This window comes from Merops nubicus, unplaced genomic scaffold, assembly GCF_000691845.1.
Source record: "Merops nubicus isolate BGI_N331 unplaced genomic scaffold, ASM69184v1 scaffold18350, whole genome shotgun sequence".
In the NCBI taxonomy this organism is placed as follows: Eukaryota; Metazoa; Chordata; class Aves; order Coraciiformes; family Meropidae; genus Merops; species Merops nubicus.
This window is the reverse complement of record NW_008585047.1, coordinates 60899-87562: the sequence shown is the minus strand read 5'-3', so window position 1 is coordinate 87562 and position 26664 is coordinate 60899. Positions and strand designations below refer to the sequence as shown.

Here is a 26664-nt window from a genome sequence, read left to right as displayed (position 1 = left end):
TCTACTCATGTTTTGTCATATGACATAGCTGCTGTCACATGTTATTAATAACAGATTTTTTTTAGCAACATTATGGCTTTGAATTTTAGTTGAAATTGGAATGTGATTTTGACAATTTTTTGTCCTTTACACTGAATGGTTTATAAAAGTTAATCTTCCTGAGACATTCTAGTGCTGAAAGATGAATCCTTTATACACAGCCTCAATTACATATTTTGTGTATTTATATCAGGAAGCTGGATGTTTCAGATTTTCCAGAGCTGTAGTTTTTACATGCTGAGACTCATTTCAGAAAGGCCTCTCAGAGAAAATACCTGCATTATACTTAATTACATGTTAGCTACAGCACATGCTGTACTGTGTTGCAGTGAGGATATGTCAAAGGATTATTCATTTGGACTCCAGGAAGTCATTGTCAGCGAGGAAATTAAGGACAAAAAATAATAATATTTAAATGCCTTAACTCTCTATTTTCTTTAACTTAGGGATGCAGACTTGTTCCTGCTAGACACAAGAAAGGCTCAAGCTTCTGATGTGGGCTGGTTTGCATTTGACATTACCATGACCAGCAATCACTGGGTGATTAATCCAGAGAACAATCTGGGCTTGCAACTCTGCGCTGAAACTGGGGACGGTAAGATCATGGCTGTAGATCACAACACAACACGGTCTCTTGTCACCTCTTGCTAGGAGTCTTTTCTGGATGGGTGTTTTTTAACTTGACCAGGTGACAGGGAGTTTATAAGCAAAGAATACAAGTCTCATCTTGCTGTAGTTACAGTCTGCAAACATTCTTAATTCTGTAGAATATGGTGATTATAAAGCTAACTGAATCAAGTTAAACTAAATGAAGTTTGGGATAAAAGTTCCTGCATACAAAATGAAGTTCCATTTTAACATTCTGAATGATTACATTTAGGTAACTCAAGCAGATTTGTGGAATTTTTGTTTTAGAAAGTTTCTAAAGAACTTTCAGGGCTGAAGCATGGAGAAAAGTATAAAAATGCCTCAGAACAGTTCAGGAGGTTTCTTATAGATACTCGTACTTACGCTGGAAAAAGGTTAACAATAGGGTAATATGGGAATTGGTATTCTCAAATTTGCAAAAGAAAAATTCTTTTCAAAACTTTTTATCTTGAAATGGGTTAAAAATTTTAAATCTTGAAATTCTTATTAGCTGAACTGGAAAGAACACTATCAAAACTAAAGTCAGAGATCTGGGGTTTTTAGTACAAATTTATTGAGCTACTACATTATTCACATGTTATAGTCTTCATTGAAAAGTGAAAATGCACCTCAGTGCAAAATAATATTTTTAAAAGAAATGTTCTTTATGTAGACTTCTTTAGAAACTAATAAAAAGAGACTTAGATACTTTTTTTTTTTTTTTCTGTGATGGTTCACTTAATCTATACTACTTTACAAGCAAACTTTCAGATTTAGCTCTTTATTGTCAAAAAGCTTTTTATGTCAGAGGCCAAAGACTCTATGATGCCAGTTAATCTAAACCTTAGGTGACATAATGTTAATAAGTAGCAGAAGAAACCCTGGTGTAAGGATTAATATTTTTTTTCTTCTTCCTTTGTTCTGACTACATTTTTTCATTGTTTTTGATCTGAATTCCCCCTCAGGCTCAGCTGGGTTGTGAACAAAGCCTCTCATACCTTTTCAGCAAGTGCTCCAGCTACTGGGGAGTTATGCAAAAACTGTCCTTTAGGCATGATGCTTAAAAAAGGCTTGAACCAGAGCAGACAAACTCTTCACCTACTGTTCCCTATACAGTCAGAGTACAGTCAGTGGAAAAGGGAGGCAGCAATGCAAAGTAGGCCACGTTGTTCCTACATTCAACCAGCCCTCAAAGGCACCACACCTGAGATTGGGCTCTATGGGGAGCGACTCTGTTAAGCAGCCTGGTTTTGTGAGGCCATTTTTAAGCCCTCAAAATTCTGGAGAGGTGACACCTCCATCAGGCATCCAAATTACGTGGACTGGCTTCTGGCCAACTTTACTGCTCCAGAGTAAACTCCATCTTTGACTTTTTTTCCAGGAGATTAAAATACAGAAATTCTTGAAAATTAAACATCTGTGAAAGGCATTCATTAAGAAACCCTGGAACCAGCAATTTGCTGGTTCTAGCCTCAAAATTATAGCCATTTAGTAAACAGCAGGGAAGTTTGTGTGGATAAAAGGAAACCTTTAGGTTAATACACTGAAGAAATTGTCAAAGAACAGTTTATGTAAATATTTCCCCTGTCCTACTCCCAAGATCAGAAGCATGATAGGTAATTTTCTATTTTGAATTCCAAAGCCACAAGCAGCTTTACCTTCTGCACCTCACTTATTTGAATTTCTCAACACAGCTGCTTGGGTAAGGAGGGAATTCCCCTTTTCCCTCATTTTCTGTTTGGTTTTCAGTTTATTCATGCAAGAAGAGTCCCCTTCTAGGGACTAAAGTTTTCAAAATTGTAGGGAAGACCTATGCTATACCCCTTCAGTTTAGCATAAGGAAAATCATCCTTTCGTGCTCTTACAATTTTGCTCTTAAGGCTTTGATTATTTTTATTGGGTTTCTGTTACTTCTGGAAGCTATTAGAAGCACCAGCAGTTGAATGACACATTTGTGTACACATGGAACATACATTTTTATACATGACTCAGTATGTAGTGGACTCAGTTTGTAACCCAGAGAAACCCAGTCACCTTCCCTCCAACCAGTTTTCCAGGAAAACTCAGAGACTGGTTCAAAACAACCTAAAAACTTTCCCTTGTCTCGAGTCAACTTTAGGCTGTGCAGGTCTGAAGTGCCTTTCTTCATGATTCCAGCTGTCCCTTGAGTCTATGGGAGGTAGAAGAGTTCTGCTCCCATAACTGGAGAGATATTTACAATAAGAGTTGATCCATTAAACTTTTTATTGCAACAGATCATTAAACTAAGTAGGGTTCTGTTAGTCAGAGGATCCCTGTTTGAGGTGTTCAGTTGCTGCACTTAGGCTCTGGATAATCAAGTCAGTCAATATGTAGTAATTTTTAGATTTATTCACACAGCACCTTTAAAACAGGATGCCAATAATTACTGAGACTCCAGGGTGCTACTATACTGTTATCATTGCTATTAACAGTAATCTTTCTTACAGTTATCTTTCAGTGACATTTTAGGCAATTACTTGCATAGATACATTTCTTTGGTGATCCCTGAAGATAGTACACAAATAATGATGTCTACATGAGGAATAAAAAAAAAAAAGAATTGTAGCTATTTAATATAACAGAGTGATAAAAACAACTTTGGAAGAATGTCTGGTTGTTGTAATTCGTATTTTTCTGCCTTTGAAAAGGCTGGAAAAGTACAAAAAGCCACATGACATCGGAATGTGTTTTCGTTTTTCTTTAAGACAGTATTTGGTATCATACATCTCATTTTAGCATGAAATGTAGACTTTTTCTCTTAATGGGACGTTTTATTTTGAGCAGTAAGAATAAAGGTTTGCATGACACATATGGAAGCTGTCAACATATAACGCACTGTTTCCCTGGGGCTCTGGTAAATTAAGGATCAGGGTTTTTTTTTAAATTCTCTTTTTTAATGTTTCCTCAACATTCTGCAGCATCCCCTTTTGGCCAATTCCCTCCTTTTGACACCAAAACTCTCCGTGGTGTTTAAAATGAGAGGTGATCATTTTCACACTGATGGAAATGTGTGTGTTAGATGAACTGCAGCATAAAATCAATGCAGATGCAGAAAAAAAGTCAAAAAGCTCCATGCAACGTTTTTCCTGTATATATACCATATGTCGCCTAAGACTTAAAACATGTTCCAGTGAATCAGCACCTTTGTGTTAACATTTAACATCTTTATAATTGGAAGTTAGCAAAAGTTTGAACATCACTTGTACTGGAGGAGGATAAATAGCTGCGATATTATTTCTTTTGCTGTTTATATCATTGCTGAGAGAGAGAAAGAACCTAGCATTGTCTACAGAAAATAGGAGAAGATAATGTGTAATGGTGACTATTGATGATTCACAAAATAAAACGGGCTCCAAATACACAGCTGTCAATACAAGATCCTGGATAGCCCCCACAGCCACGTAGTTCTGTGCTCTTTCTTAGATTATTTGCCCTCTTAGTGTTTTCCATTTGCCTGCACATCAAAAGGGAAGACACTGGTGGTAACTTTGAAAAGCCCAAGCTGAATAAGGTGATTTCTGGTACCAAGTAGTCCTACGGAAGATTTATTTGGGTTTTCCTGCTGTTTGAGGTGGTCAGACAGCAAGAATCCTCAACTCCCCAACTCTGACTTTTACTTCAGGTATATTTTTTTTTTATATATTGTTTTTCCTCAAAGCAAAGGGAAGCCTTGAAAGAAATAGGTTTCTTGATCCAAGCGAAGCCTAGGGAAGGCAAATTGTCTCTCCAGCACAGACTTGGGTACAGTCTGATGTGTCCCCTGGAAGGAGGTTTGGCTCCTAGTCCTACATCCTGCAGGAAGTATTGGTGAGGTCTTTCTCCAGTGATGATAAGGGAGACATTAAGAGACCCACTGTCTCTTTTTTAGCCTCTCCTCCTTTCAGCTTGTGCCTTCCAAGGTCCCTTGCTCCTACAAAGCCTTCAGAGAGACAACATGGCCACATTCTTTATGTTGTATAGGGTGGCTGGCTCACTTTCAACACATAGCAACCTGTGACAGTACCCTGGCTTCTTCAGGTAGTTGGCTGCATACTTTCCAGTTGCCTTAGTCTCACCTTTACCACACTGAATGTTGTCAATCTCATCCCAAGGTTGGCCCCAGTCAACCTTGGCACTAACTTACATGACCAAGGTAGCCATCAGGTAGGAGGAGGATGAAGGATGCTGCCGTGTTTTTACATTTAAGTCTATTTGTGGATCTGGTGTTTGCAAGGCAAAATATCAGAAGTGAGTTTACCTTCATTAGTGTCCTTACAGTGGGGGAATTTAGAACATATATATTTATATTGATATATGCATGGACCTTGGCAAGCAATAGCTCTGCCTAAATTGTGAGCCATCTGGAAGCCATATAGCCATGTTAGCACAGCACTGAACCCGAGCTAATATATCCTGCCCCTCAGCAGGTTTTATTAGCTTGGGCTCAAGCACTGCCTAAGTGCAGCTACATGAGTTCTGGTTCAGAGCTGACTTTGGCCAAAGTTACTCTACTAAATTAAACATGCTCAGGAATACTGTAGTGTGAAATGAGCCTGAGGGATGACTCTCTCAGTCTCCAAAACAGTGTCCCCAGGGCAGCTGCACCCCTGGGAGATGTCCCTGCAGCACTGTCTTGGGGTGCTGGGGACTCTGTGGTGAAGCTGCCCCAGGACTTAAGCGCATCAGGAGCACCCTCCCACCCTGAGCAGAGGGGACAATCCAGCTCTATTGCCTGGGAGTGCTCCTGGGCACTCTTTAATTTACTCAGATAGGTGTGACCCCTGTTTCCAGCTAGGTCAGAAATACAGTCAGCATTTTCTCGTGTCTGTTTGTAGCAAGAGATGTGAACACACCCTTTGTTAGTAAGGGCACACTTAGTTTAAGCAGGAAGGTCAGGGAGATGAGATGGGTCTCTATTCCTTCTCCTGTCACCACTACATACTGGTGCATACTGGTTCTGGCTGTACAGCTGTGCAACTTGCCCTCCACGCTGCTCCCCAGACAGCTGAAGGATACATCTGCTTCTCAGCACCAGTACTTTAGAGATAATGGCAGTTGTGTTTCATTTCATTCGGAAGGCTTTTACCCATTTTATTCTTTGGTGAATGACCAATTAATCTAATCTCTCCTTGTTTTATTGTCTTCCTGAACACATTTTTAACTGTGCAGAAAAGCCCTAGGACTCCCACAAGCCATTCACAGTTTAAGTGCATTAAACTGAAAGGATAAATCAAGTACTTAGCAAGTGTATTTGTGTATGATCACAATGACTTTTGTGTAAGCATATATGGTACTGCCACATTATACAGCATACCATGGTTCCTAAAACGTTCCCAAGCACTTTCTTCAAGAGTTTTATGAATATTAAAATCAACACAAAAAGATATGCAAAAATCTCTTAAGTGAACTGAATAAAAATAACAAAATGTGAGATTTTAAAAAAAGCTGAATCTTTAGTTTTGACTAAAGCTTCGAAGCATAGGAAATGTAGAGCAGACATCCCAATAGCACCCTTTTTTACGAATTCCTTAAAGCCTCCAGGGAACAGAAGAAATAATAAAACACATGAAGGTTGCTTCAAAAGCATATTTTATGTTGATAAACATAAATATGTTCACCAAAGGAAAAGTTTGCACAACATAAGTTTGCATAAATATAACAGTTTATGTAGATGATACAATAGAGACAGTATAAAATACTTTGGAGTGTTGAGGATATCATATACGGACCATCACATTTGTGGTGTTAGGTTTTCTCTTCTCCTTTTTTTAATAAACCTTTATTTAAGCTTTGTTAGCCAAATTCTACCTCAGTTCTTTTGTTTCTTGGAAATGTCTTTGCTCTCAAAAGCACTGTTTGGGCATGACAAGCCACGCAAGTTTCTATATAATTTTGAAATACTTTGCAAGCTTTCAGACTCAGAGCCTCAGGGACAATTTTTGCCCAAATATTAGATGTTATTGGACCTTGTATGCTCAGGGTATTTCTCCAAAAGTCCTTTCCCAATCCTTATTCCAATCCCTATGAGAAGGAAACCATAGGTATGGAATCACTTTTTTTTTTTTTTTTCCAGTGAATCAGAAATGAATTCCTAGCATCACTAAAGATTTCATTTCTATGTGCAAATATATAAAATTATTACCAGAATAACTACTGTGACCTAGAAGTAGTGGTTAATCTGTAAAACGTGTTTTGTGGCTTGTTGGACATTTTTGAAAGTAAATAAGTGCTTGTTTTTCATAACAAAACGAGTGGTTTGCTACAGTTCGATGACTCAGGACAAAATAATGGACCTTGGAATCACTCATTGTTCTGTGCTGCCAGTGTAAATCTGGCCAAGATGCATAATGGCTGATAGCTCTTGCAAAATTAGTGTCTGCTCATTGCCTTACATAAAATACATACTGCCTGAGGAGACACAGCCAAGTCACAAATCTTGCCACTGTCATTGGTATCCATGCTGGCGATCTCAGAAAAAAGTCAGCTGTCTGAATGCAATGAAAAACGAGACGATGTCTCCAGGTCAGGACTGTGAGACAGATTGTTATTGAGAGCTTGAAGGGCTCCTGCATTTCCGTTTGGAGCAGCTAGAGGGGAAAATGAACTTTTAAGTTGGAAGTGGATCAGGTCCTGAAAAGAATTGTATTCTATGACTGCAAGTGACAGCAAAAAAGTGGACATAGTGACAAAGCAAATAGCTCCCCAGTTATCATCCTGAGTGCTATACTTCTTTTGTGTGTTAAAAAAAAAAAAAAAAATTAAAATTGTCAGAATTGTTGGGTAGGGCCTTTTGGTAAGATGAACTTCACAGTAATTTTTGCAGCAGCTGTTCCTTTATTATAAGGGAATAGAATGTGAAAAGGCAAATAATATTCATTCAGTTTGGTCAGTCAAACCGGCATTTCCATACAAGCATTTACGTAAACTTCTAAGGGCACTTTACTATCACATAGAAAGATTAAAAGCCAAGTCAAACAAACATATCTTGCCAAAAACTCAAAATCATATGAATAAGGACTAAGGAGTTCAGCAGATTTGGAACATAATGCTTTAACTAAGTCTTAGTCTCCAAATATACCTGTCAATATGGAGAAGAGATAATAAATTATCATAGCAGGATTGAGCAGTGCATGCCAGAATCTGAGAAATATGAAGGCTCTGGACTGTCCCCACATAGAGTAAGTCCATCTGTTAGGTTTATTTTGGTTTTTTTTTGGTGTAGGGATAACTGCAGTGCCTATGCTCAATGGAGCAGGCACTAGCTGATTGCTGGTTTCTTGCAGTTTCTTCTTTTCTTCTAAACCCAGAAGAAAAGCCTTTGAAGTCCTCAGAATTAAAGATGTGATGGAAGGTTAAAACCAAACCATTTTTTCAGAATGTTGATCATGTTCACTTCTTGTTCAGAGATGTTAAAAAAAAGCAGAGACACATCTTCCTGTTTTGGTTTTACCAGTTTCATGTGGGTGACACTCCAAGGGAAGGTGCAGTTTAAGCAGGTCAGACTGAGTCATTCAGCTGATGTTAGAAAATGTTACACAGCTTTGTGTTCTTAGACTGTGGGAAGTCTCCCACATGTACAATGCTGTGAGGTTTTTTTGCTTGTTTGGTCGTTTGGTTTTTAATAAAGGATAACAGAAGTTCTGCAAATGTAAATTTTTTTTTTTTGCACAGAAGCAATCTGAAATAGAGATGACATATGTGGGTTGAATTTCCAAACCAAAGAGTTCAGAGATCCTCCCCAGAAGAAATACTGTCTCAAGGGCAGTGTATATTTTGATTGTTTCATCTTCTGAAAGTTGCAGTTAAGTTATGGTATATGATAAACGGAGGGAGAAAAGTTTAGTGATGAACCCACAGAAGTCAATAAAACTTTTCCTGTTGACTGCAGTGGAAGCATATCCAGTACATATACCATTCGTGAATTGAATTAATAGTTCCTGAAAGCTCAGGCTGGCTGCTTAAAAGATCAAGCAAATAAAGAAATAAAGTCACATAAGCTGTTTCTGTGTGTAAAAAAGCTGTGGCTTACAGGATTAATTTTTTACAGTATATCTCTATATCCTGAATAACCAAGTAAGCTTTAACTTGTGGAATCTTAATAGCCATCTCATTGCTGAAGTCTAAAGGAAACCCAGAGGAAACTTAATAATATTAAAAGTTATTTTAAAGGGAGTTCACATTGGTTTGAAGGATATTTTGCTTCACACACAATATCCACCATTGTAAATTCAGAGAACCTAGATTTAAATTCAAAAAACTTCCACACATCCTTACAGCCCTCAGTATATAAATCTTATAGTATTCTTAAAATATCCACCAGTAAGGTATTAATCTTTTACAGATAAAATTAAAATTCTGAAAGTCATTGGAAGAATAAATAAAGAAAAATAATAAAAATATTCCCTCTAGAAATGAGGGGAAACTTGGAACTTTGCGGTAAGAGGCTAGTTTGTCCATGTTGCAATGAATAGAGAATAGTCTGTACAGTTTTTCATATCTGACTTGCAATAGAAGATTGGAACATATAGAAATTAATGTTATTTAATAGTAACTCAAACACATGAAGAATTAAAGAAACACAAGACTAAAAAGCCATTTAAAATGAAATCAGAAGCTTCAACAAATATATTTTTCCCTTGCAGTCAAAAAAGTAATTATCAAAATTGTTCGGAATATGTTGCCAATTACTCTGCTCCATAACTGCGAACTTTCTCAGTTCTTCTCCTGCCTTTGCTGGGCTCTCTGTCACTGGAAACATCTTAAACCAATTTAAAGTGCTACACCTGAATAAACATGTTGTAAAAGTGTTTATGTATTGAAGTGGGTCAGTTCAAGGTATGGTATTTGGCTGGAACTTCTAATTTCTCTTTTTACTGCAAAAGAGCTGCCAGAAGGAGGAAGTCTGAGCTGAATTAATACATTTGTTACAGTGGAAGTAGAATGGAAACTACTTCAACCACAAATCAAACTGCCTCTTTCATTTACGCCAGTGATAGAGTTTTTCTAAGAAATATAGACTCTGGCGTACAGCCACTATAAGTTTGTGTTTGAAAAGGAAACCGATATGCTTATTTCTATAAGGTTTACGCCTATGCTTATCTGCAAGTTCTTTTCAGGATGACTGTGTCAAGGGCATTAGGTGTTTGTGAAGTTGATGCTACCTCGTCACCCACGTAGCAAACTCTTCCCGTTGCTTCAGAAGAATTCCCGGGCACCCTGATGCCATGCAGTGCACGTGGTGCCTGTGTCCGTACCTTCCCATTAAAGGATCTCTGTGTCCCCCACCCAGCACAGCTGCACAGCTTCACATGACACTGTCTCATTTTCTGACGGTTGAAGGGCTCTGCAGAATACACGTATGCACAAAAGTGTTTATGCTGCCAAAATAAATTCTGTTAAGAGCAAGGGTTTATTTGCTAAAATGTCACTGATGCAGTTTCAGTGACTTGTTTTGCTTTCTTTTCTTTTAGTGAAGTTTAGATCCTATAATATACTGAGGTTACCACACAGTCCTGACTGAACAAATATTTTAAAGAAATATGCACATCCCCTGGGAACAGAACCAGAGTCAATAATGTACATATTTGAAACTCAGCTCTCTTGAACAACTGAATACCTTCCTACCTTTACTAATGAATGGATATCAGTCTGAGTAACACCGCACAATATTTATTTTTAAAGCAAAAGTATATTTATTATCTACACTTCTGTTTGCTGCTGATTTGCTTTGGGGATATAAGGTTCCACATCTCACACTCAGGTGATGCAAAAATGCATGACATTATCCTCTCTACAGCCTATAGTCTTTAATGGCCTTCATTTATTTTTCAGTTCTAGAGATGTGCATGTGAGACTGAATTAAAATATCTGTGTAACAAGTTATATAGCACAGAGAGACTACAATTTTTTACAGTGACAAACTATCCATAAGCTGTTGAAACTTATGTAAATTGTTGCATTTTTTTTTTGTCTTTTAAGTTCCATTCAACAAAATGTGGTTAGGTTTCTCAGTGACGGAAATTCAGGATTATGGGCAAAATCTTTGCCATGTCACAGTCAGCAGCTGAGTTTCTACTGTGGCTTCAGAAGGGGCAGAAGTTCATGTTTTAACCTACAATTTCCATTACTTTATAGGTCGAAGTATCAATGTTAAATCTGCTGGCCTGATTGGACGACATGGGCCTCAGTCAAAGCAACCATTCATGGTTGCATTCTTCAAGGCAAGCGAAGTGCTTTTCCGCTCTGTCCGAGCAGCCAACAATAAGAGGAAAAACCAGAACCGCAATAAATCCAGTAGCCATCAGGAGTCATCTAGGATGCCAAGTGTTGCGGGTAAGATGAACCTATGATTTACTAGCCTGTTTCTTGGAGTTCACAGAATCACAGAACGGTTTTGGTTGGAAGGGACCTTAAAGATCATCTAGTTCCAACCCCCGGCCTCAGGCAGGACACCTACTAGACCAGGTTGCTCAAAGCCCCATCGAACCTGGCCTTGAACACTTCCAGGGATGGAGCATCCGTAACTTCTCTGGGCAACCTGTTCCAGTGTCTCACTGCACTTATATGGGTACCTGCTCAAATGCAGTGGAGTCACAGCAGCTCAACAAGACACTGCTCATTGGCTGAACTGTCAGAAACTGTATTTCCACTCTATTTCTGCCTGGCCCTTAAAACTCTTTTTTTTATGTAGGCCCTGAGCATGATCTACCTTCCTGTGATGTAGATGTCTAAGGTAAATGACTTAGAGATGCACATGTTCTGAGGACACTAGCTTTTAAAAAGCCTCTGACATTTTTAAGGTACCAGGGATCTCTATTTACAGCTAGATTTTGTTTGGCATTTTTTTGAGTATTGTAAAATTTTCTGATATTCTGTATCACTATACAACAAAAGCTCACCTGCACAATTAACTTCTAACCCCTTATCAGTCAATATTGTAGGAAACCAGTTATAAGTAAATAATGAAAGAAGTCCCAAACTGGACAATTTTATCTGTTCATTAGTAGAAAAACAAATTACATATCTATAGCAGAATGGCATTTTTAAAATTATTTATAAATTATTTATTTAGAAATAATTTATAAATAATTTAAAATCATTATTAATCATTAAATAATTTAAAATCATTTATTAATCATTATTTATAAATTTATATTGACTAAACATTCTTTTCTCATTAACTGCTTAAAGCTATTCTGATTCTTTTGCTACGACGTTAAAAATTGACTTAGCCTCCATGCGTATCAGTTAGGCCTGCTAGCTTGTGCTTTCTATGAATTTACTTTGGACAATGAATTGAATTTGCATTTTCTATAATTCAAGTGTGATCAGCTTTTTTTCTGCAGAAACTGTTCCTTCAACTTTACTGCCACTGTGTGATGCACTTTCCTATTTTCATAAAGGGGCTTTGAACTGAATGACACAACACAAGCATTTTCTTGTGGTTGGTTTGTTGGTTTGTTTTAAATACAGTCAAACATGCAACTCTGTTAATTCCAAAATACAATCTTTTACCTCAAATATAAGTAATATTCTGCCTGCACAAAAAGTATTTTAAAAAGATTTTTCATATTTCCTGGAAAATGTCTACTAATTTTGATAACCACATAATTTGGAGGGAAAGGAAAATCACCTAAGTACATACATATATATATGATAAATATTAACATGGTACTTTCAGATTGAATGCTATGGTTCTAGTCTGTGAGGAAATGAGAATGGAATATATTTGTTAAGCCTCTTTGGTTATAGCAAGAAAACTGAACACAAGGTCCTTGATGGTTTAACGTGGAAAAACTCAACCTTAACACACGCCACCAAATGCAGTGGCATGAGAATTACCTCAGGAAGAGCTGTCTGTATGTAGCAAACACTGGTCAGCCTCATCCATGCATACAGCCATGCTCCAGAGCTGTTGTAAAACAAGAAACATGAGAACACCTCTAGCGAAATGTACATTATAAAACAAATTTTCTCCAAACATTTTTAAGACCCAAGTCTGCATATTCATAGAGGTGCACCACTATATGTGTTGATCCATGCTAGGTCTCTGTAGTTTTGCAGATTGAAAATTGCAGATTGAAAAATAGATTTTCAGATTGCAGTTGAAGAAGACCGTACTGTTAAAATTAGTTTAAGATGCAATTGCAGATGCAGTTGCATCAAAAGCAGGGACAGTGATGTCTAACTGGAGATGGAGGCAGCAAGATATGGGCAGGCTGAAATAGGTGGCAAAGTTGAAGGCACGTAAGTAACCACAATGTCACACAGAAACTTCCTCTTTAGCACAAGTGCTTGGAGGAGTAGCTCCTGTGCCACAGCAAATCAGCTTTCACACTCTTGCTTTGCAGATTGTCACAACAGTCCCTGTATCACAAATAAACAACCTCCTTTTATTTGGGTACCATTAATGATCAGTGATGCGACTTATAACACTATAAGTGCTTCAAAACACTTTTAATAACTATTGCAACAATACTCATTAAAATCTGCAGATGAGCACACTGATGGCATAGGCAATGTGCGGATTGTCTCCAGATGGTCCAGCATGCAAAAAGAGACACAATGGAGGGAACACATTCTTACTTCCCAGACCTTTGTGTCTTTGCAGAACACAGTCCTTCCATGGGCAGAGCCTGTTATCAGGGAAAAGCTGTGACCTTTTCCTCCTATTCACCAGCCCCAAGAACTGCAGGATATGCTGCATCCTTGCAGGCTTATTGTAGAAGACTTATTCTCCTAGTTCTCTACAGCTTCCAGTAATGAGCAGTGCTTTAGAAGTATTGTTCATCTCTTCATATTTAAACCACAGAGAACTCCAAAGAATTCTGCCCGTCATCTTCCACTTGGTGGACTGTCGATAAACCATATACAATTCTCATTCACTCCCTGATGCAAGACACCGTTGACATAAATGACAAAGTGATGGGCAAATCTCATTATGTGACACAGGTCCTTGTTTCCAAGGTCGTTCCAATCTAAAGCATCTAAATCAGATATTGACAGTGAAATATGCTCATTCACATAGCCAGATATTATGTAGCTAGATAGGTATGCTGTCATTTATAGGTCACAGGCTTTGGTTATACTTCTCTCTGTACATCAATCCTAACTTTTTTGCATGCCTTCCTTTCCTCCTTGTTTTTTTCTTCTTCCTTTTCAATTTCACAATTTCATTTTGTCCCCTTCTATTCTTTTTTTTTTCTTTTTTTTTTTTTTCTCCTTCCTTTTGCCCTTGCCTTTTGCGGTCTTAGTTTTGCCTCTTGCCCCTTGTCTTTTGCCTTCTTCCTTTCCAAATTCTTGGACCTCAGCAATTAGCTTTACTGTATTCTAAGAATGTCAAAAAGGAAAGCCCCATTGGGCAACTCAGTTCTTCCTTTCCAATGGATGGCACCTTTTAAAATTATTCATTAAGATATACACAAACCAAACATAAAGAAAACCTGTATGTATCAGTTATTTTAGCAGCTGATCAATTTTTGCCGGATTTGGTTGCACTGGTAAGAAATTCAAGAGATGACCTCACTGCAGTGTAAAGACAGAAATAATTAAATTTAATATTCAGACTCCATCTGCCTGCTATGCACAGAGGATTGAACTGTTTGTTACTTACCCAGTTGTATTTTTATCAAACTGTAGATAAAAGGAAAAATAATTAAAACAAATCAAAACAAGACAACTTGTTCCCAAGGTCCATCACATAACTCTTCCTCAAAGCAAAAGCTGGATTATTTTTTTAATTTTTTTTAACATAATCTAAAAGGAGTTACAGTGTAACTGAGCAGTAGAAGATATCCACATTTAAATTCTTAACAGTGACTTATACCAGGAAATTAAAAGACATTATTTTTGTTCATTATGCAGTGAAATAAAACCAGAAAATGGTACTATGTGTTTCCTGTATGTGTTGGTGTCACACTAATTAATTAAAAACTCAATACTTTGTGATAGTATTTATAGATATGTCTTTATGTCCCTTGCATAAAAATAGCCCAACAAACAAAAAGCTCTCATTGTTACCTTCCTTCGACAGCTCCTTCTGTTATGTCAGGGTTTAGACTGCTGAGGAACAATGATTTATGAGACACAATAGCTTCGGGCTTTGGTCTTTGCCAGAATGAGCATATAGGCCTCAAAGCTACAGCATGTGAAATAGAATCCTTGGCATCATATCTTGTTATAAATATCACATTTTAAACTTATATGAAATGTTACATTGCAGACAACATTTGACTTACATGAAAGACAGAAATCAAGGAAGGAATACAGACTTGCCCAAGGTGTATGGTCTTTGTAGGTGTATGGGTTAGTTGGTTTGCAGATAAATGTCTGCAAACAAAATGCAGACCATCTTATCAGGTGTTGTGGTGTGACTGCTCATTCACCACTGGTTAACCTATGTTCAGATAAATCAAAGTTATCAAGACAATGATGATATCTATATGATGACTTATATATTTATTATCCAGACTTTCTCTTTTAACTGTAAGGACTTCTGACACATTCTAGTGCTAAAACTTCTGCACACGTTCTTAAATATGAAAATGTCATGACTGAAAGAGTACTGGCAAAAACACAATCTTCAGCTTTTGTTTGTTTGTCTGCTTGAGTGCTATCTAAAACCAGATTGTAACTTTCCTGACTTTCTGACATGTCTAAAATTCATGCAGATATGGTGCTTAGGGACATGGTTTAGCAGTGGACTTGGCAGAGGTTGGTTAATGGTTGGGCTTGATGATCTTAAAGGTCTTTTCCAAGATAAATGATTTGATGATTCTCATATGTATATCTTTCCCACATTTTTCAGTCAGAGGGTTTTTTGCAAAGTGACTTGCATTCTGTATGACTGAATTTAATTCCCACTTATAGTGGAAACAGAAATTGGTCTGATATTAGTCAATCATCAAACTAACACTAATATTAGTCAAAATCAATATATACAGATCCTTGTAAAGAGTCATCAGTGAAACACAATGAAAATTTTTTTAAAAAAATTAAGGTTTCTGCTACCTTCACTTTACTTCCAATGTGTGTCCAGGACATACTAGATTACTAGAGACAACTCAGCATAAAGTATGACTAAGGGGGCTTGGTTATATTAAAAACATAGATATTTGAAAACCTGTGATGCCTTTTGTCCAGTGGCTAGTCCAGAAAGACATAGGACTCCCATAGGGTGTGGGATATATTTAGGCCCTACATGCTCTGGGGCAACTAAGTGTTTCTGAGATGGCAGCAGGTAGATAATGATCTGTGAAGAATCTTTAATGACTGTCATTGAGCCTCATGAAGGGCTAGGGAAATACCACAGGAAAGCAGGTAGTATTCATCTTTAAAAAAGAATGAGGATTTGAGGTATTATACCTTAGAAAGCCTAACTTAACGTCTTTGGTGGTATTAGAACAAGCTATTTGGTACTGCAGATGGATATATCTTGACTTGTGTGCAGCTTTTGGCATGGTTTCAGGAGACATTTTGGGGTCCAGGTATATTTGATAGAAGACAGGAACACAGCTTGTTAAAAAAAAAAAAAAAAAAGAAAAGAAAAAAGAAGAAAAAAAAAAGGAGAAAAGAAAAAAAACAAAAAAGAGCAAAGAGTAAACTTCAGGTAGCTTTTTTGAATGACATCTCCTTGAGTCTCTTCTGGATCTGATTCAGTCCAACATTTTTCTGGTAATTTGGACGATTTATCCCTCCTCCCAGATCAGGTATCTTCTGTAAACTTGCAGAGAGCGTAGTCTCTTCATTGTCCAGGTTACTAACAAACACATTAATCTGTATTTGCACCAGTACTGATGATCCTTTAGGGACAGCCCTAGTAACCAGCTGCCAGCTGGACATTGTACCACAGATCACAAACCTTTGAGTTCAGCAACCCAACCCATTATATTCTTTACCTGTCCAAACCATATCTGACCAATTTGGCTCTAAGAATACTATGGAAGACAGTATCAAAAACCTTCATAAAAGCAAAGTGAACAACACCTAGTGCTCTTAGAAAGCACACAAAACTAGTCAGCACATCAAAGAAAACAAATAGGTTGGTTAGGCACAGTTTGAATGAGTAAATCCAAGCTGACTGTTCCCAAACACCTTCTTCTTCATGTGCCTGAACACAGTTTCCAGGAGAATTTGCTCCACAGACATCCCAGAAAGAGAAGTTATGCCGATTGACTTTCTTGAGGACAGGTGTGTCATGTTTCATTTTTGAATCATCAGAAATATCCTCCAGTCACTATGAACACTCAAAAATGGCAGGAAGTGACTGCAATAACGTTGGTCAGTTCAGTCCTCACCCTGAAATTCACCCTTTTTGCTCACATGGACTTGTGTATCTTAATTGGCTTAAGTGATTCCTAACTCTATCTTGTTTACCGTAGGTAAAGTTTTGGTCACTAGGCTCAGGGACTTGCAAATCCTGAGGATAAATCTGGCCATTAAAAAATATGACAAAGAAGGCATTGAGTATCTTAATCTGTTCTGACTCCTTGTCTAGGTGAGAGACACAATGGATCTGTTTTTTTTTCTTAGCTTTTCTTTTTGCTATAGATGTACCTATAGAAGTCCTTCTTGTTGAACTTCACATCCCTCACAAGCTTCAAGTCCAGCTAAGCTTTGGCTTTCCTAACATCCATCCCTGTGTGCCCAGGCAGTGTGTTTATATTATTTCTGTGTAGCTTCTCCCCATTCCATGCTACTTTTATTTCCTATTTGAATTTCAGCTCAGTCAAGAGTCTCCTATTCAGCCACAATGGCTTTATACCATACTTGCTTGACCTGCAGATGTGAGTGGTTCTCTCAGAAGTTGTCCTGGGACATCAGCCAGGTCTCCTGGTCTCCGTTGTCCTCCAGGCCAGTCTGCCGTGAGATCATGTAAAGAAGATCTCTTAAGAAGTTGAAATCTGTTCTCAAATTCCAGTATTGCAATACTGGTTTTGATCTTGGTCATCCAACACCCTCATCCCCAACATGTTATTTATTCATTGAGCTGCTTAAATATAACATAATCCTAAGGTGACTAGGCAGGAATATATAAAAAAAATGATGTGAAGCTGGTTATTTGACAGCATGATTTTGCTGCAAAACTCCTATTCTGAGATCTACTGCTAGAAAATAATCCAGAAATTGTAGGAAATAATTATTTTACTTTATTTGGCACTGTAATCAGTTTTGGCCATCACATCTTCAGAAAGACACAGAAAAACTGAAGAGAAACAAGAGAAGCAAGGATAGTGCAGATCAGGACAGGTGACAAGATGTTGGTAACTTTGCAGAAAAGTTCCTTTAGGAGAGATACTTGGAGGAGTTTTCTGCAAAGATAGTGAAGCACTACAGCAGGTTATCTCACAAATTGAAGAACTCTCTTCATTTCATTTTATGTGAAAAAGGCCTCTTCCTTAGTTTTCCAGGAATTTTTCAGCAGAGGCCCTCCCATCCCATTCTCACATCTTTTAATGTCAAAATACTGTTCCTAAAAAAAAATTCTATTCCTGAAAATGAAGGTTTTGTTGATTTTTCACTGTCTTCTTGGTTGTTTGTTTGTTTTGTTGTTTTTTTGTTTTTTTTTTTTTTCTGTTGTGAATTTCAGCCAACTTATTTTTTTATTTATGCCAGAATGGTTATTTTGGTCTGAAAAAGTCATTTCAAGCATTCTTGAAATGGAACCAGAGGAGACAGACTGTCCTCCCTGCTCCATCACATGCCTCACTGATGGCATCACTTGAATAACACTATAAACCACCTCTGGAGTGTTAATGTGGTAAAGGCATGGCCCTATTCCTTTACTTTCCTGTTACTCAGCAGAAATAAGCAACAAGCAGTAGATTTTCTCTAGGAATCAGATTGTCCTGGAGAAGCATGTATGAAAAGTTCTCTGTGTCCTTCTGTCATGACATACGTCTGACAGTGCAGAAACATTCAGGCCTTTAAAAAGCATCTGTTAATCTACTTGTTTAAATTGATATTACCAGCTAAGGATCATCAAGTGGTGAATATTTCCAGAAAATATGGTAAAAAAATGAAATACAAAATGTGTTAATGTTTAAAAAATGACTTTTGGAAATTCTGTTGTTTCAGGACAATTTTTATCATTGTTAATTTACCTTTTGAACTGGGCTGCTTTCTTCATCTGGTAATTAAACCTGTGAGAACATATAGATGACTTCCCTGTACCTTGTATCAGACTATCATTTGATGTCCTTTGATTACCTGTGTGCCTATTATCAGAGTTGCTACCTAGTTAGCCGGCAACCAGACATCTTGTAAGCCTGTTTCCTCTAATGCTGTATGCATCGTTTTGTCTGTGTACACAAGTTGGATCAGGCTGACAGTGCTGATTCTGCATTTCCAACTTTACACTGCCTTTAAGACAAGCCCTGGAAACAGAAATTACATTATGCTTGTTCTTTTTCATTGCAAGGTTGGTCAGGAGCTCAAGAGTAGCTAAATCTTGTCAATTTTAGCAATGTTTCTAAACAACTTATTATCTTCTTCCTGTAGATTATAACACAAGTGAGCAAAAGCAAGCATGTAAGAAACATGAACTTTACGTGAGTTTCCGAGACTTAGGATGGCAGGTATGAATATTCTAAATGATGTTTCCTATCTGTTCAACTTGGGAGAATCTGTTTCACAGTTCCTCATTATTTACAGTCTGTTATAGTCATGGTAATTGCTGTTTCACTGATGAGATACAAATTCTTTAAATACATTTTGTAATGAATCCCTATTACTGATGCTTTATTCTTTCAGAGATTTTGTATACGTTAATGGCTTTATGATCAGGATTCATTCACATACAGATAAATCCAGACTGTTACTCAAGAGATTAATAGTTCTGCAGTAAATGAAACCAAAATCCCCACACTGTGCTATGGAACTTTTGAAATTTGCACTTGAATTCTGCCCAATTCAGTGCTGTCTACTGCAGGTCAGAGAGGTTTCACAGGAACTAGAGCTTGGATCATTGCTCAGTGGCCTTTATAACCCCTTAGCTATGTTTATATAATTTCTGGGAAAAACTCATTCTGCCACACAGTGATAAAAAAAGAATGTACTTATAGTAAAAGTTTCTAAAGTCAGAGGCAGGGCATTATGAGAAAAAAAAATAAAGTTCTATCTAGGTTTTCTTTCCAGAAAGTAAGGAGCTCTCTATAAAGAAAGAACAAGAAGGCCATCAGCAACCTATAACCTAGACATATTGCATATGTAGGTGAGAGCTCAGAGACACCTGTCTGTGCATTTCACATTTATATGAATTGTTTTAAAATAAATCTTTATGAGCAGAACATGTCTACAAAGAGAAAAAGTGTGCTGCCTCTGAAGTGACAGCTCATGCTTTACAGATCTAGCTCAGATTCTCATACAGCCTCATTACTCTGCCTGATACTTTATAGTATATTTATCCTCACAGCAGCCTGAAGAAGTAGGCAGAGACTGTTTTCCCAAGACTGCAGAGCATAATCACCCAGAGCAGGCTTGTGGTGCTGACTTGAATTCAGCCTACTAAACAAGTGAGCCATTGTCTCTCTCTAGATCACAGATTTTTCCAGGTATCAACAGGTTTTTAGGGTTTTTTAAACAGCAAATTCTGATATGCCCCAAGGTGTGCAAGGCTCTCAGATCAGTCATTCAAAGCGGCCATAGGGAAAATAACTTTTTTTTTTTATACAAAAAATGTTTGAAGAATTCAAGGTTTCAACTGGAAAGCCAAAGTTACACTGTACAATATTTGACCAGTGAAACTCAGGGTGAAATGAGATAAAAAGAAACAACATACAAGAATTAGCTACTTCATCCTCTCTGTCCTTCCCATACCACCTCCATCACCTTTGCCTGGCAAAGGAGGAATTTGGCAAGCCGAACACATAGCTTTCATTAACATTTTAAAATATTTTCCCTCTTGTGGTCTTTTCCCCATGCTGTTTTGCTAAAGATCCTCAAAATGCATGATTCAGTGACGTTCCAAAAGGTAATCTCTAGCAGCTCTAAGTCTCATGCAGTAATACAATTGATGATATTGAGTATGATGAAGAAAAAGAATGCATTTTAATTACTTTTGTTGCATTCAAGATTTTTGATCTCGGAAGAAAAGCATTCTGACAAATGCACGTGGACTTTTAATTCCTCTTATGTCCTTATTAGTTGATATTCAGTATAGATTTCTAAGTTTAATCTTCATCTGCGTTTTGCATGAAGAAAGCAAATATTTTTTTTCTTGTTTCTTTGTTTTCTAAAAAAAGTAATTTAACATGCCACATTCTGAAATTCATTATGTCTTTGGACAACTTTTAGTTTATCTTGACATGGTTTTAAATTCTCTGAGTAAAAAAAAAAGAAGTGTTTGTATTTGTTCTTGTTTTAGGATTGGATTATTGCGCCAGAGGGCTACGCTGCGTTTTACTGTGACGGAGAATGTTCCTTCCCCCTCAATGCCCACATGAACGCAACAAACCACGCCATTGTTCAGACTCTGGTATGTCTCTGCCTATGCTCTAGTTGACTTTTTGTGGTTGTAAGTGACTTGGCGCAGGCTGTCTCTTCCTCTCTGTTCACTATTATTGGATTTTGACTATTTCTGGGTAAATGATAACCCATTTCAAAGACATGCACTGACGATTATGATGGATAGAGGATGTAGTGTCCAGAGTGGCCCGTGTGGTAGGTTTCCCTTCTGTTTCAAATGCAATAACACATGTAAAGACTGTGTCATATTACTGGAGAACTGTGTAGACAGGAACAAAAGGGGCCCCCTCATCCCATTTCCAAGAGCTTTTTTGCAGCTTATGGAAGCTCCATGTTAACGTCTACATGCTATTCCTTCCAGAAACGTTGACACTTGGCCACTCTGTGGACCTCCATTGTCAACTGTTGGCAGAGATACTTAAACTGTAATTTAATGTGAAGCTTTGCAAGCAGATGCATTTGCGTGTAAGAAATCGTGTTCAGTCATGCCTGGCTAACAAACGCAATTTATAAATGTGTTTGGATCTGTTGCTCTGCCTGGTACATGTAAAAGGGGATTTGCAGCCAGATTTCTGCCTCTGCTAGTTCTTATGTTAGTCCTTTGCATCAGCTGGAGCGGCCAAAAGGATGATCTTACTTGAAGCAGCTGGCTAGGCCTCCTCTACCCCAGAAACATTCAGTTACAAAAATTAAGACTTTTAGACTATGCCTAAATGTAATGCTGTGAGTCCAACTATCTGGTCATGATTTTTTCACCTGTGCCAGATGAAGAACTAGCTCTGAACAGCATCAGTATTAGCAGGATGATTAAGAAGTAGAGGAATGAGAGACAATACATAAGGAGGGAGTGGGAGTACCAAACTAGAGCAGTAAAGAGTTGCCATCTCTAGTTTCTAGAAAGGTCAAGACACCTTACTGCAGTAACAGAAACATGGGTTTAAGGCTCCCTCTGATTTAAACTGATAACAGGGAAGTATCCTGACCATCAGACTATGCTGATGCATTGGACCATCAATAGTGAGCCTTGCCTTTGATTTTTGACATAAAAAATCTGGGTGTGAAAAAATCTTTTCCTTTTCAGAAATAAATGCAGCTACTACCCCCCTGAGCACTCCCCTCCCCATCCAAAACCCTACATCAAAAAAAAAAAATCCAGAAACAAACAAATAAATCAACCAAGTTTGATTTCTTTCAGACAAAAAAAATAAATTCTGCTTGTGAAAATTGCCAAATATTTCTACATGACAGTGATATTTTTAAAACCTCAGCAAGCGCTGAGAACTTTTCCTTTCTATTCAGCTCTTCCTTTATGCACCTTCTCCAAATCCAGCCCCCAATGTAACATTATTCATCTCTACCAGAATTTGACTCGGCAAGATTTACAAAAAGAAGGGAAAATGTCAGAGGCTGGAAATAAACAGAAGTGTGGTAAGGGGTTCAGGCGAAAGGGAACAGCAAATGCCAGTTGGCAAGGAACATAGCAATGTGCCTAGGAGATGATGAAGAACAGTATATATGCAGTCCCGAGCTCAAAAGAAATAGCTCAGCAAAGGAATAGTTTAGCATTATGCAAACATTGTCCAGAAAAGTTGTCAGTATCAGTGAGAACCCCAAGTTAGAGTTTTCTCCTGCACTTATGGACTGTAAAATAAGAAGTGGCCAGTGCTGCTTTCTCTTGTGTGTATATCCTTTCCAAAAATGGTTAATTTCCTGTTGTTCAGAAATTTGTGTAGTTTGGTCTATTTTTCAAATTGGATACTTAATTTTTTCCCTCTTTTTTATGGCCTTTTTGGAATTGTGTGTCTCCCTCTGCATGTACTGTACATGCATTCAGTTGTGCAGCCAAAAAATCATGAGGCTAATTAAATTTTAACTGAACATAAATTAGATGAGATAACAGTAGTTGAATGCTTTCTGGTTTAAATTATACAAAATTCAGATTTACACAAGGTGTGCACATGGGGATGGCTTGGGAAACAATTATTCATACACCCCACCCTAATCCAAATGTAATCATCTCCCAGCCATACTGATTACACCATTCTAAAAAAGCCCACTCTTTGGGTTGGGAAGTGATTGTTCCTTGGTACCCCTCCAAACTTTCCTGACTCTTGCTTTTTTTTTCTTTTGTAACAAAATAGGAGAAATACTGGACCAGTGCCTCTTTGTCTCTTCTTTTTCCGAGACTGAACTTAGGCAGACAGATGATAAAGAGGTATAAAAATAAAAGACAGATTGCATTTAATGAATTATCATAGAATTATAAAATCATAATGCTTTGGGTTGGAAGGCACCCTTAAAGGTCATCTAGTCCAATTCCCCTTATATAAGCTGTCTTCTCTTTTGCTTCCCATCACCCTCAGAACAGGCATTGGAGTAGCATTGACCTCCTGGACATGTGAGTCAGTGGATCAGCAGGTTGACTCACACTTCCAGGCTCCCTCTCGAAGGGGCTGTGAGCACCACTGTCCTGCAAGGCTAGCAGGGTCATGGAGCTCCCGGCCTGGATGGCAGGGACTGGTGGAACCAGGAGTTATGACAGGACAAACATCTGCCCAAAGAAGGCACAATTATTCCTTTTTCCAGTGCTTTGCTATTCATTTGTTAAACTGTTTTTAAATGTGTGTCTAAACCCTTACCAAACTGCTACTTCAGGATTTATTATTGCTCATTTCAAAAGACCTTCTCATGGTAACAGTTATGTAAAAATCGTTTCCTGATAGACTGTTCTCTGTTGTCTGGCAAAGGCTCTGGGCTTATATCACTGCAAGACAGATGGCTCTAACAGATTTACAAAGACTTAAAACACAAATGAAACTTATTACTGCTGAAGTCTTCATCCATGCCTTAATAATCTCTTGCCCTCTCTGTTACAACTCCCTCTCTTCTGGCTTCCCCAGTTTCCAAGTCTTCAGCATGCATAGAATATTACATCCAACCTTCTTTCAAGTACAAAGAACTTCTATTTTCCCCATTTCAGATATTTCCAGTAGATCTTATTCGTTCTGGGATGCTATTCAAAACTCTTTTCCTTCTCTTTAACCTTTCATTGATATATTTCAGCCTAGTGAACCTAAAGCCTTCTCTGCCCCAGCCCTTTCCCCAAGCCGTCTGTCCAGCTGGCACCCATCTTGCGAATTGATTTTGACTTCAGTGGAAGTAGAATTGGATCCACAGATACCTAGATAAGACCTTAAAATGCACTCATGCTGTCTGAGAACCCTCATCTTACCATTTCATAGGCTGAAAACAGTTTCAGTATGAGCCTTTGCTTGTGCAACCTTCGCTGTCTGCAGCAGACTTTCCTCCATGCTGAGACCCCGACACAGGAAAGCATTTTAGCACATGCCGGGGTCCCAGTGAGACCCAGCACTTGAGCCTGTGCTTCATGTTAAGCACTGTCCTTAGCAGAGATGGTACTAACAATATGTTTAAGTGTTTTCCTGAGCAGCCGCCTAACTCCAGCTCTTTACTAAATTTCATCTGAAAACCAACGTTCTGTCTTGGCTGCTCTTCCTCGTTTGTCTCTCCATCTGCTATTATTGTGTAACTCTGACCATGCAATTGAAATCAGAGTGCAATATTCTGGAGGTAAGATGTGCTTTAAATTTGCTAACCAAGGAAAATCTGTGACCACAGCACTCTGAATTGCAAAGACGTGTTTTGCACTGACATTGTCCTTGTACCTCTCTGTTTGATATATGAGCTATGTATTTCTCTCTCTTTCAGGTTCACTTGATGTTCCCTGATCATGTACCAAAGCCATGCTGTGCACCAACAAAACTGAACGCAATCTCCGTGCTCTACTTTGATGACAGTTCCAATGTTATTTTAAAAAAATACAGAAATATGGTGGTGCGTTCATGTGGCTGCCACTAGAATAAAAAAAAATAATCTAAAGCAGAGGGTTTTATTCAGAGTTGTAATAAAGTCAAGATATGAGACTTGCTGATGAAAAGGCAGTCCTAAATTTATTCCATTTCATGTCATCTCTCATTTAAATGTACAGTATAATGTATATAGTAGCTTTTATTTATTTTAAAGTATATAGTTTCTTTTGTATGAGAACCATTTATTTTATGGGTCACTTCACTATGCAGTAGAATTTCACAAGCTAATTGACCATACTGGAATCTATTTCATTCCATTTCAATATTTTAAAGTAAAGCCTTTGTGTAGATTTTTTTTAAAGCTAGAAACTCCAGAACTTCTGTGACTGCTTCATATTGTTAAAGGAACTAAAATACATTTGGTCGTATTGTGCCAATGAAAACTGTGGCGGGATATTTATTTAGAAAAAGGCACAGAAAAAAAAAAAACGCTAAACAAAACCGCTTGTCTAAACATATTTTTTCTTTTAGAAGTTCTGCTCCATTAGAAAAAGTGAAATGTTGAACAGTGCTTAAGTAAATAAATAGTAGATAGAAGCAAAAAGGTTGCACATAATTGTTCTAACTGTTTTCTTTAACAAGATGAGTGTAAGTGGAGGAGTATGTTAACTTCTTGGCTTGTGGGCTGCAGAGTTTGCAAAAGGCTCAAAGCTTCAGGAATTCTGTGGAGACAGACTCTTGCCTCTATCTATGACTTTCCAAGTTAACATCAGAAGTTGAACTACAACATTCTTACCTCAAATCATACCAGCCTATTATCTATAACACTGCTCCAGCAAATACTTTTATAATAACAGCACAAGGTAAAATCAAACAAAACCCCCCCACAACCCTTCCCATTATATACGTGATTTACTACATACACAAAGTATACAGAAGACAGGGTTTGGAAGGACTTTGCTTTATTTAGCTCTCACTTCTGGATGTGTTTTCTGAGCATGCGAGGGAGGACACAGCTGTCACCTGTTTAATTGCAGATCTTGTCCCTGATGGTGGCTGTGTCCAGGCAAAGATGAAAAACACCTTTCGTAATGAACCACTGGATAATTTGCTGCCTTCTTTGGTCCCACCTGCTTTTCTGTTAGGTGGAGACTGGTTTAAAACATGAGACCTGAGATGAAATAGCTTTCCTTTTTTAGTATTAACTATCATGATTTTGAAAATTCTTAAATCCATATAAATAATAAATTAAATCCTGTGATTGTGAATTGCACAACTAATTACAGATTACCATTCCCACTACTACTACCTGTATGCTTATTTTGAATTACCCACATTTAATGTCTTGGGACAACCCTTTATTTTAGTGTTATGAAAATGGAAAAATAGAAACTTTTCTCTTTACTACATGGTTAATTATAATATATGCTTTTATCATGAATTGTCTTCATTTAAGCCATTCTCAGAAAGCTGTTAAAAAATGAATAGGATCTATCAGTTTCTCCTTAGACGGTCTATTCATGTAAACGATGACTTCTCTAGTTTTTAAAGGTATATTTCAGAAAACTCAGATTATTACAGACTCATAAAATCAATGTGTGCATGTGACTGTGTGTGTGCATGTGAATGTGCAACTGTCTTTTTTTTTCAGAAATTAATTTATTTTATCTTGTTATTGGAGTAATAAAAAAATCATTTCTATGCA

At 37.6% G+C, this 26664-nt stretch overlaps 1 protein-coding gene across 1 annotated transcript; it reads left to right on the top strand.

Annotated features, from left to right (window-relative positions):
- Positions 1–485: 485 nt before the first annotated feature.
- Positions 486–25467, top strand: LOC103778767 (bone morphogenetic protein 5; the record flags this gene model as incomplete). The annotated part of the gene is made up of 5 exons (XM_008946382.1): positions 486–634; positions 10801–10998; positions 19165–19241; positions 21029–21139; positions 24859–25467. Coding segments are annotated over 5 exons (685 nt in total), but the record flags the coding sequence as incomplete, so codon positions are not given.
- Positions 25468–26664: the final 1197 nt, after the last annotated feature.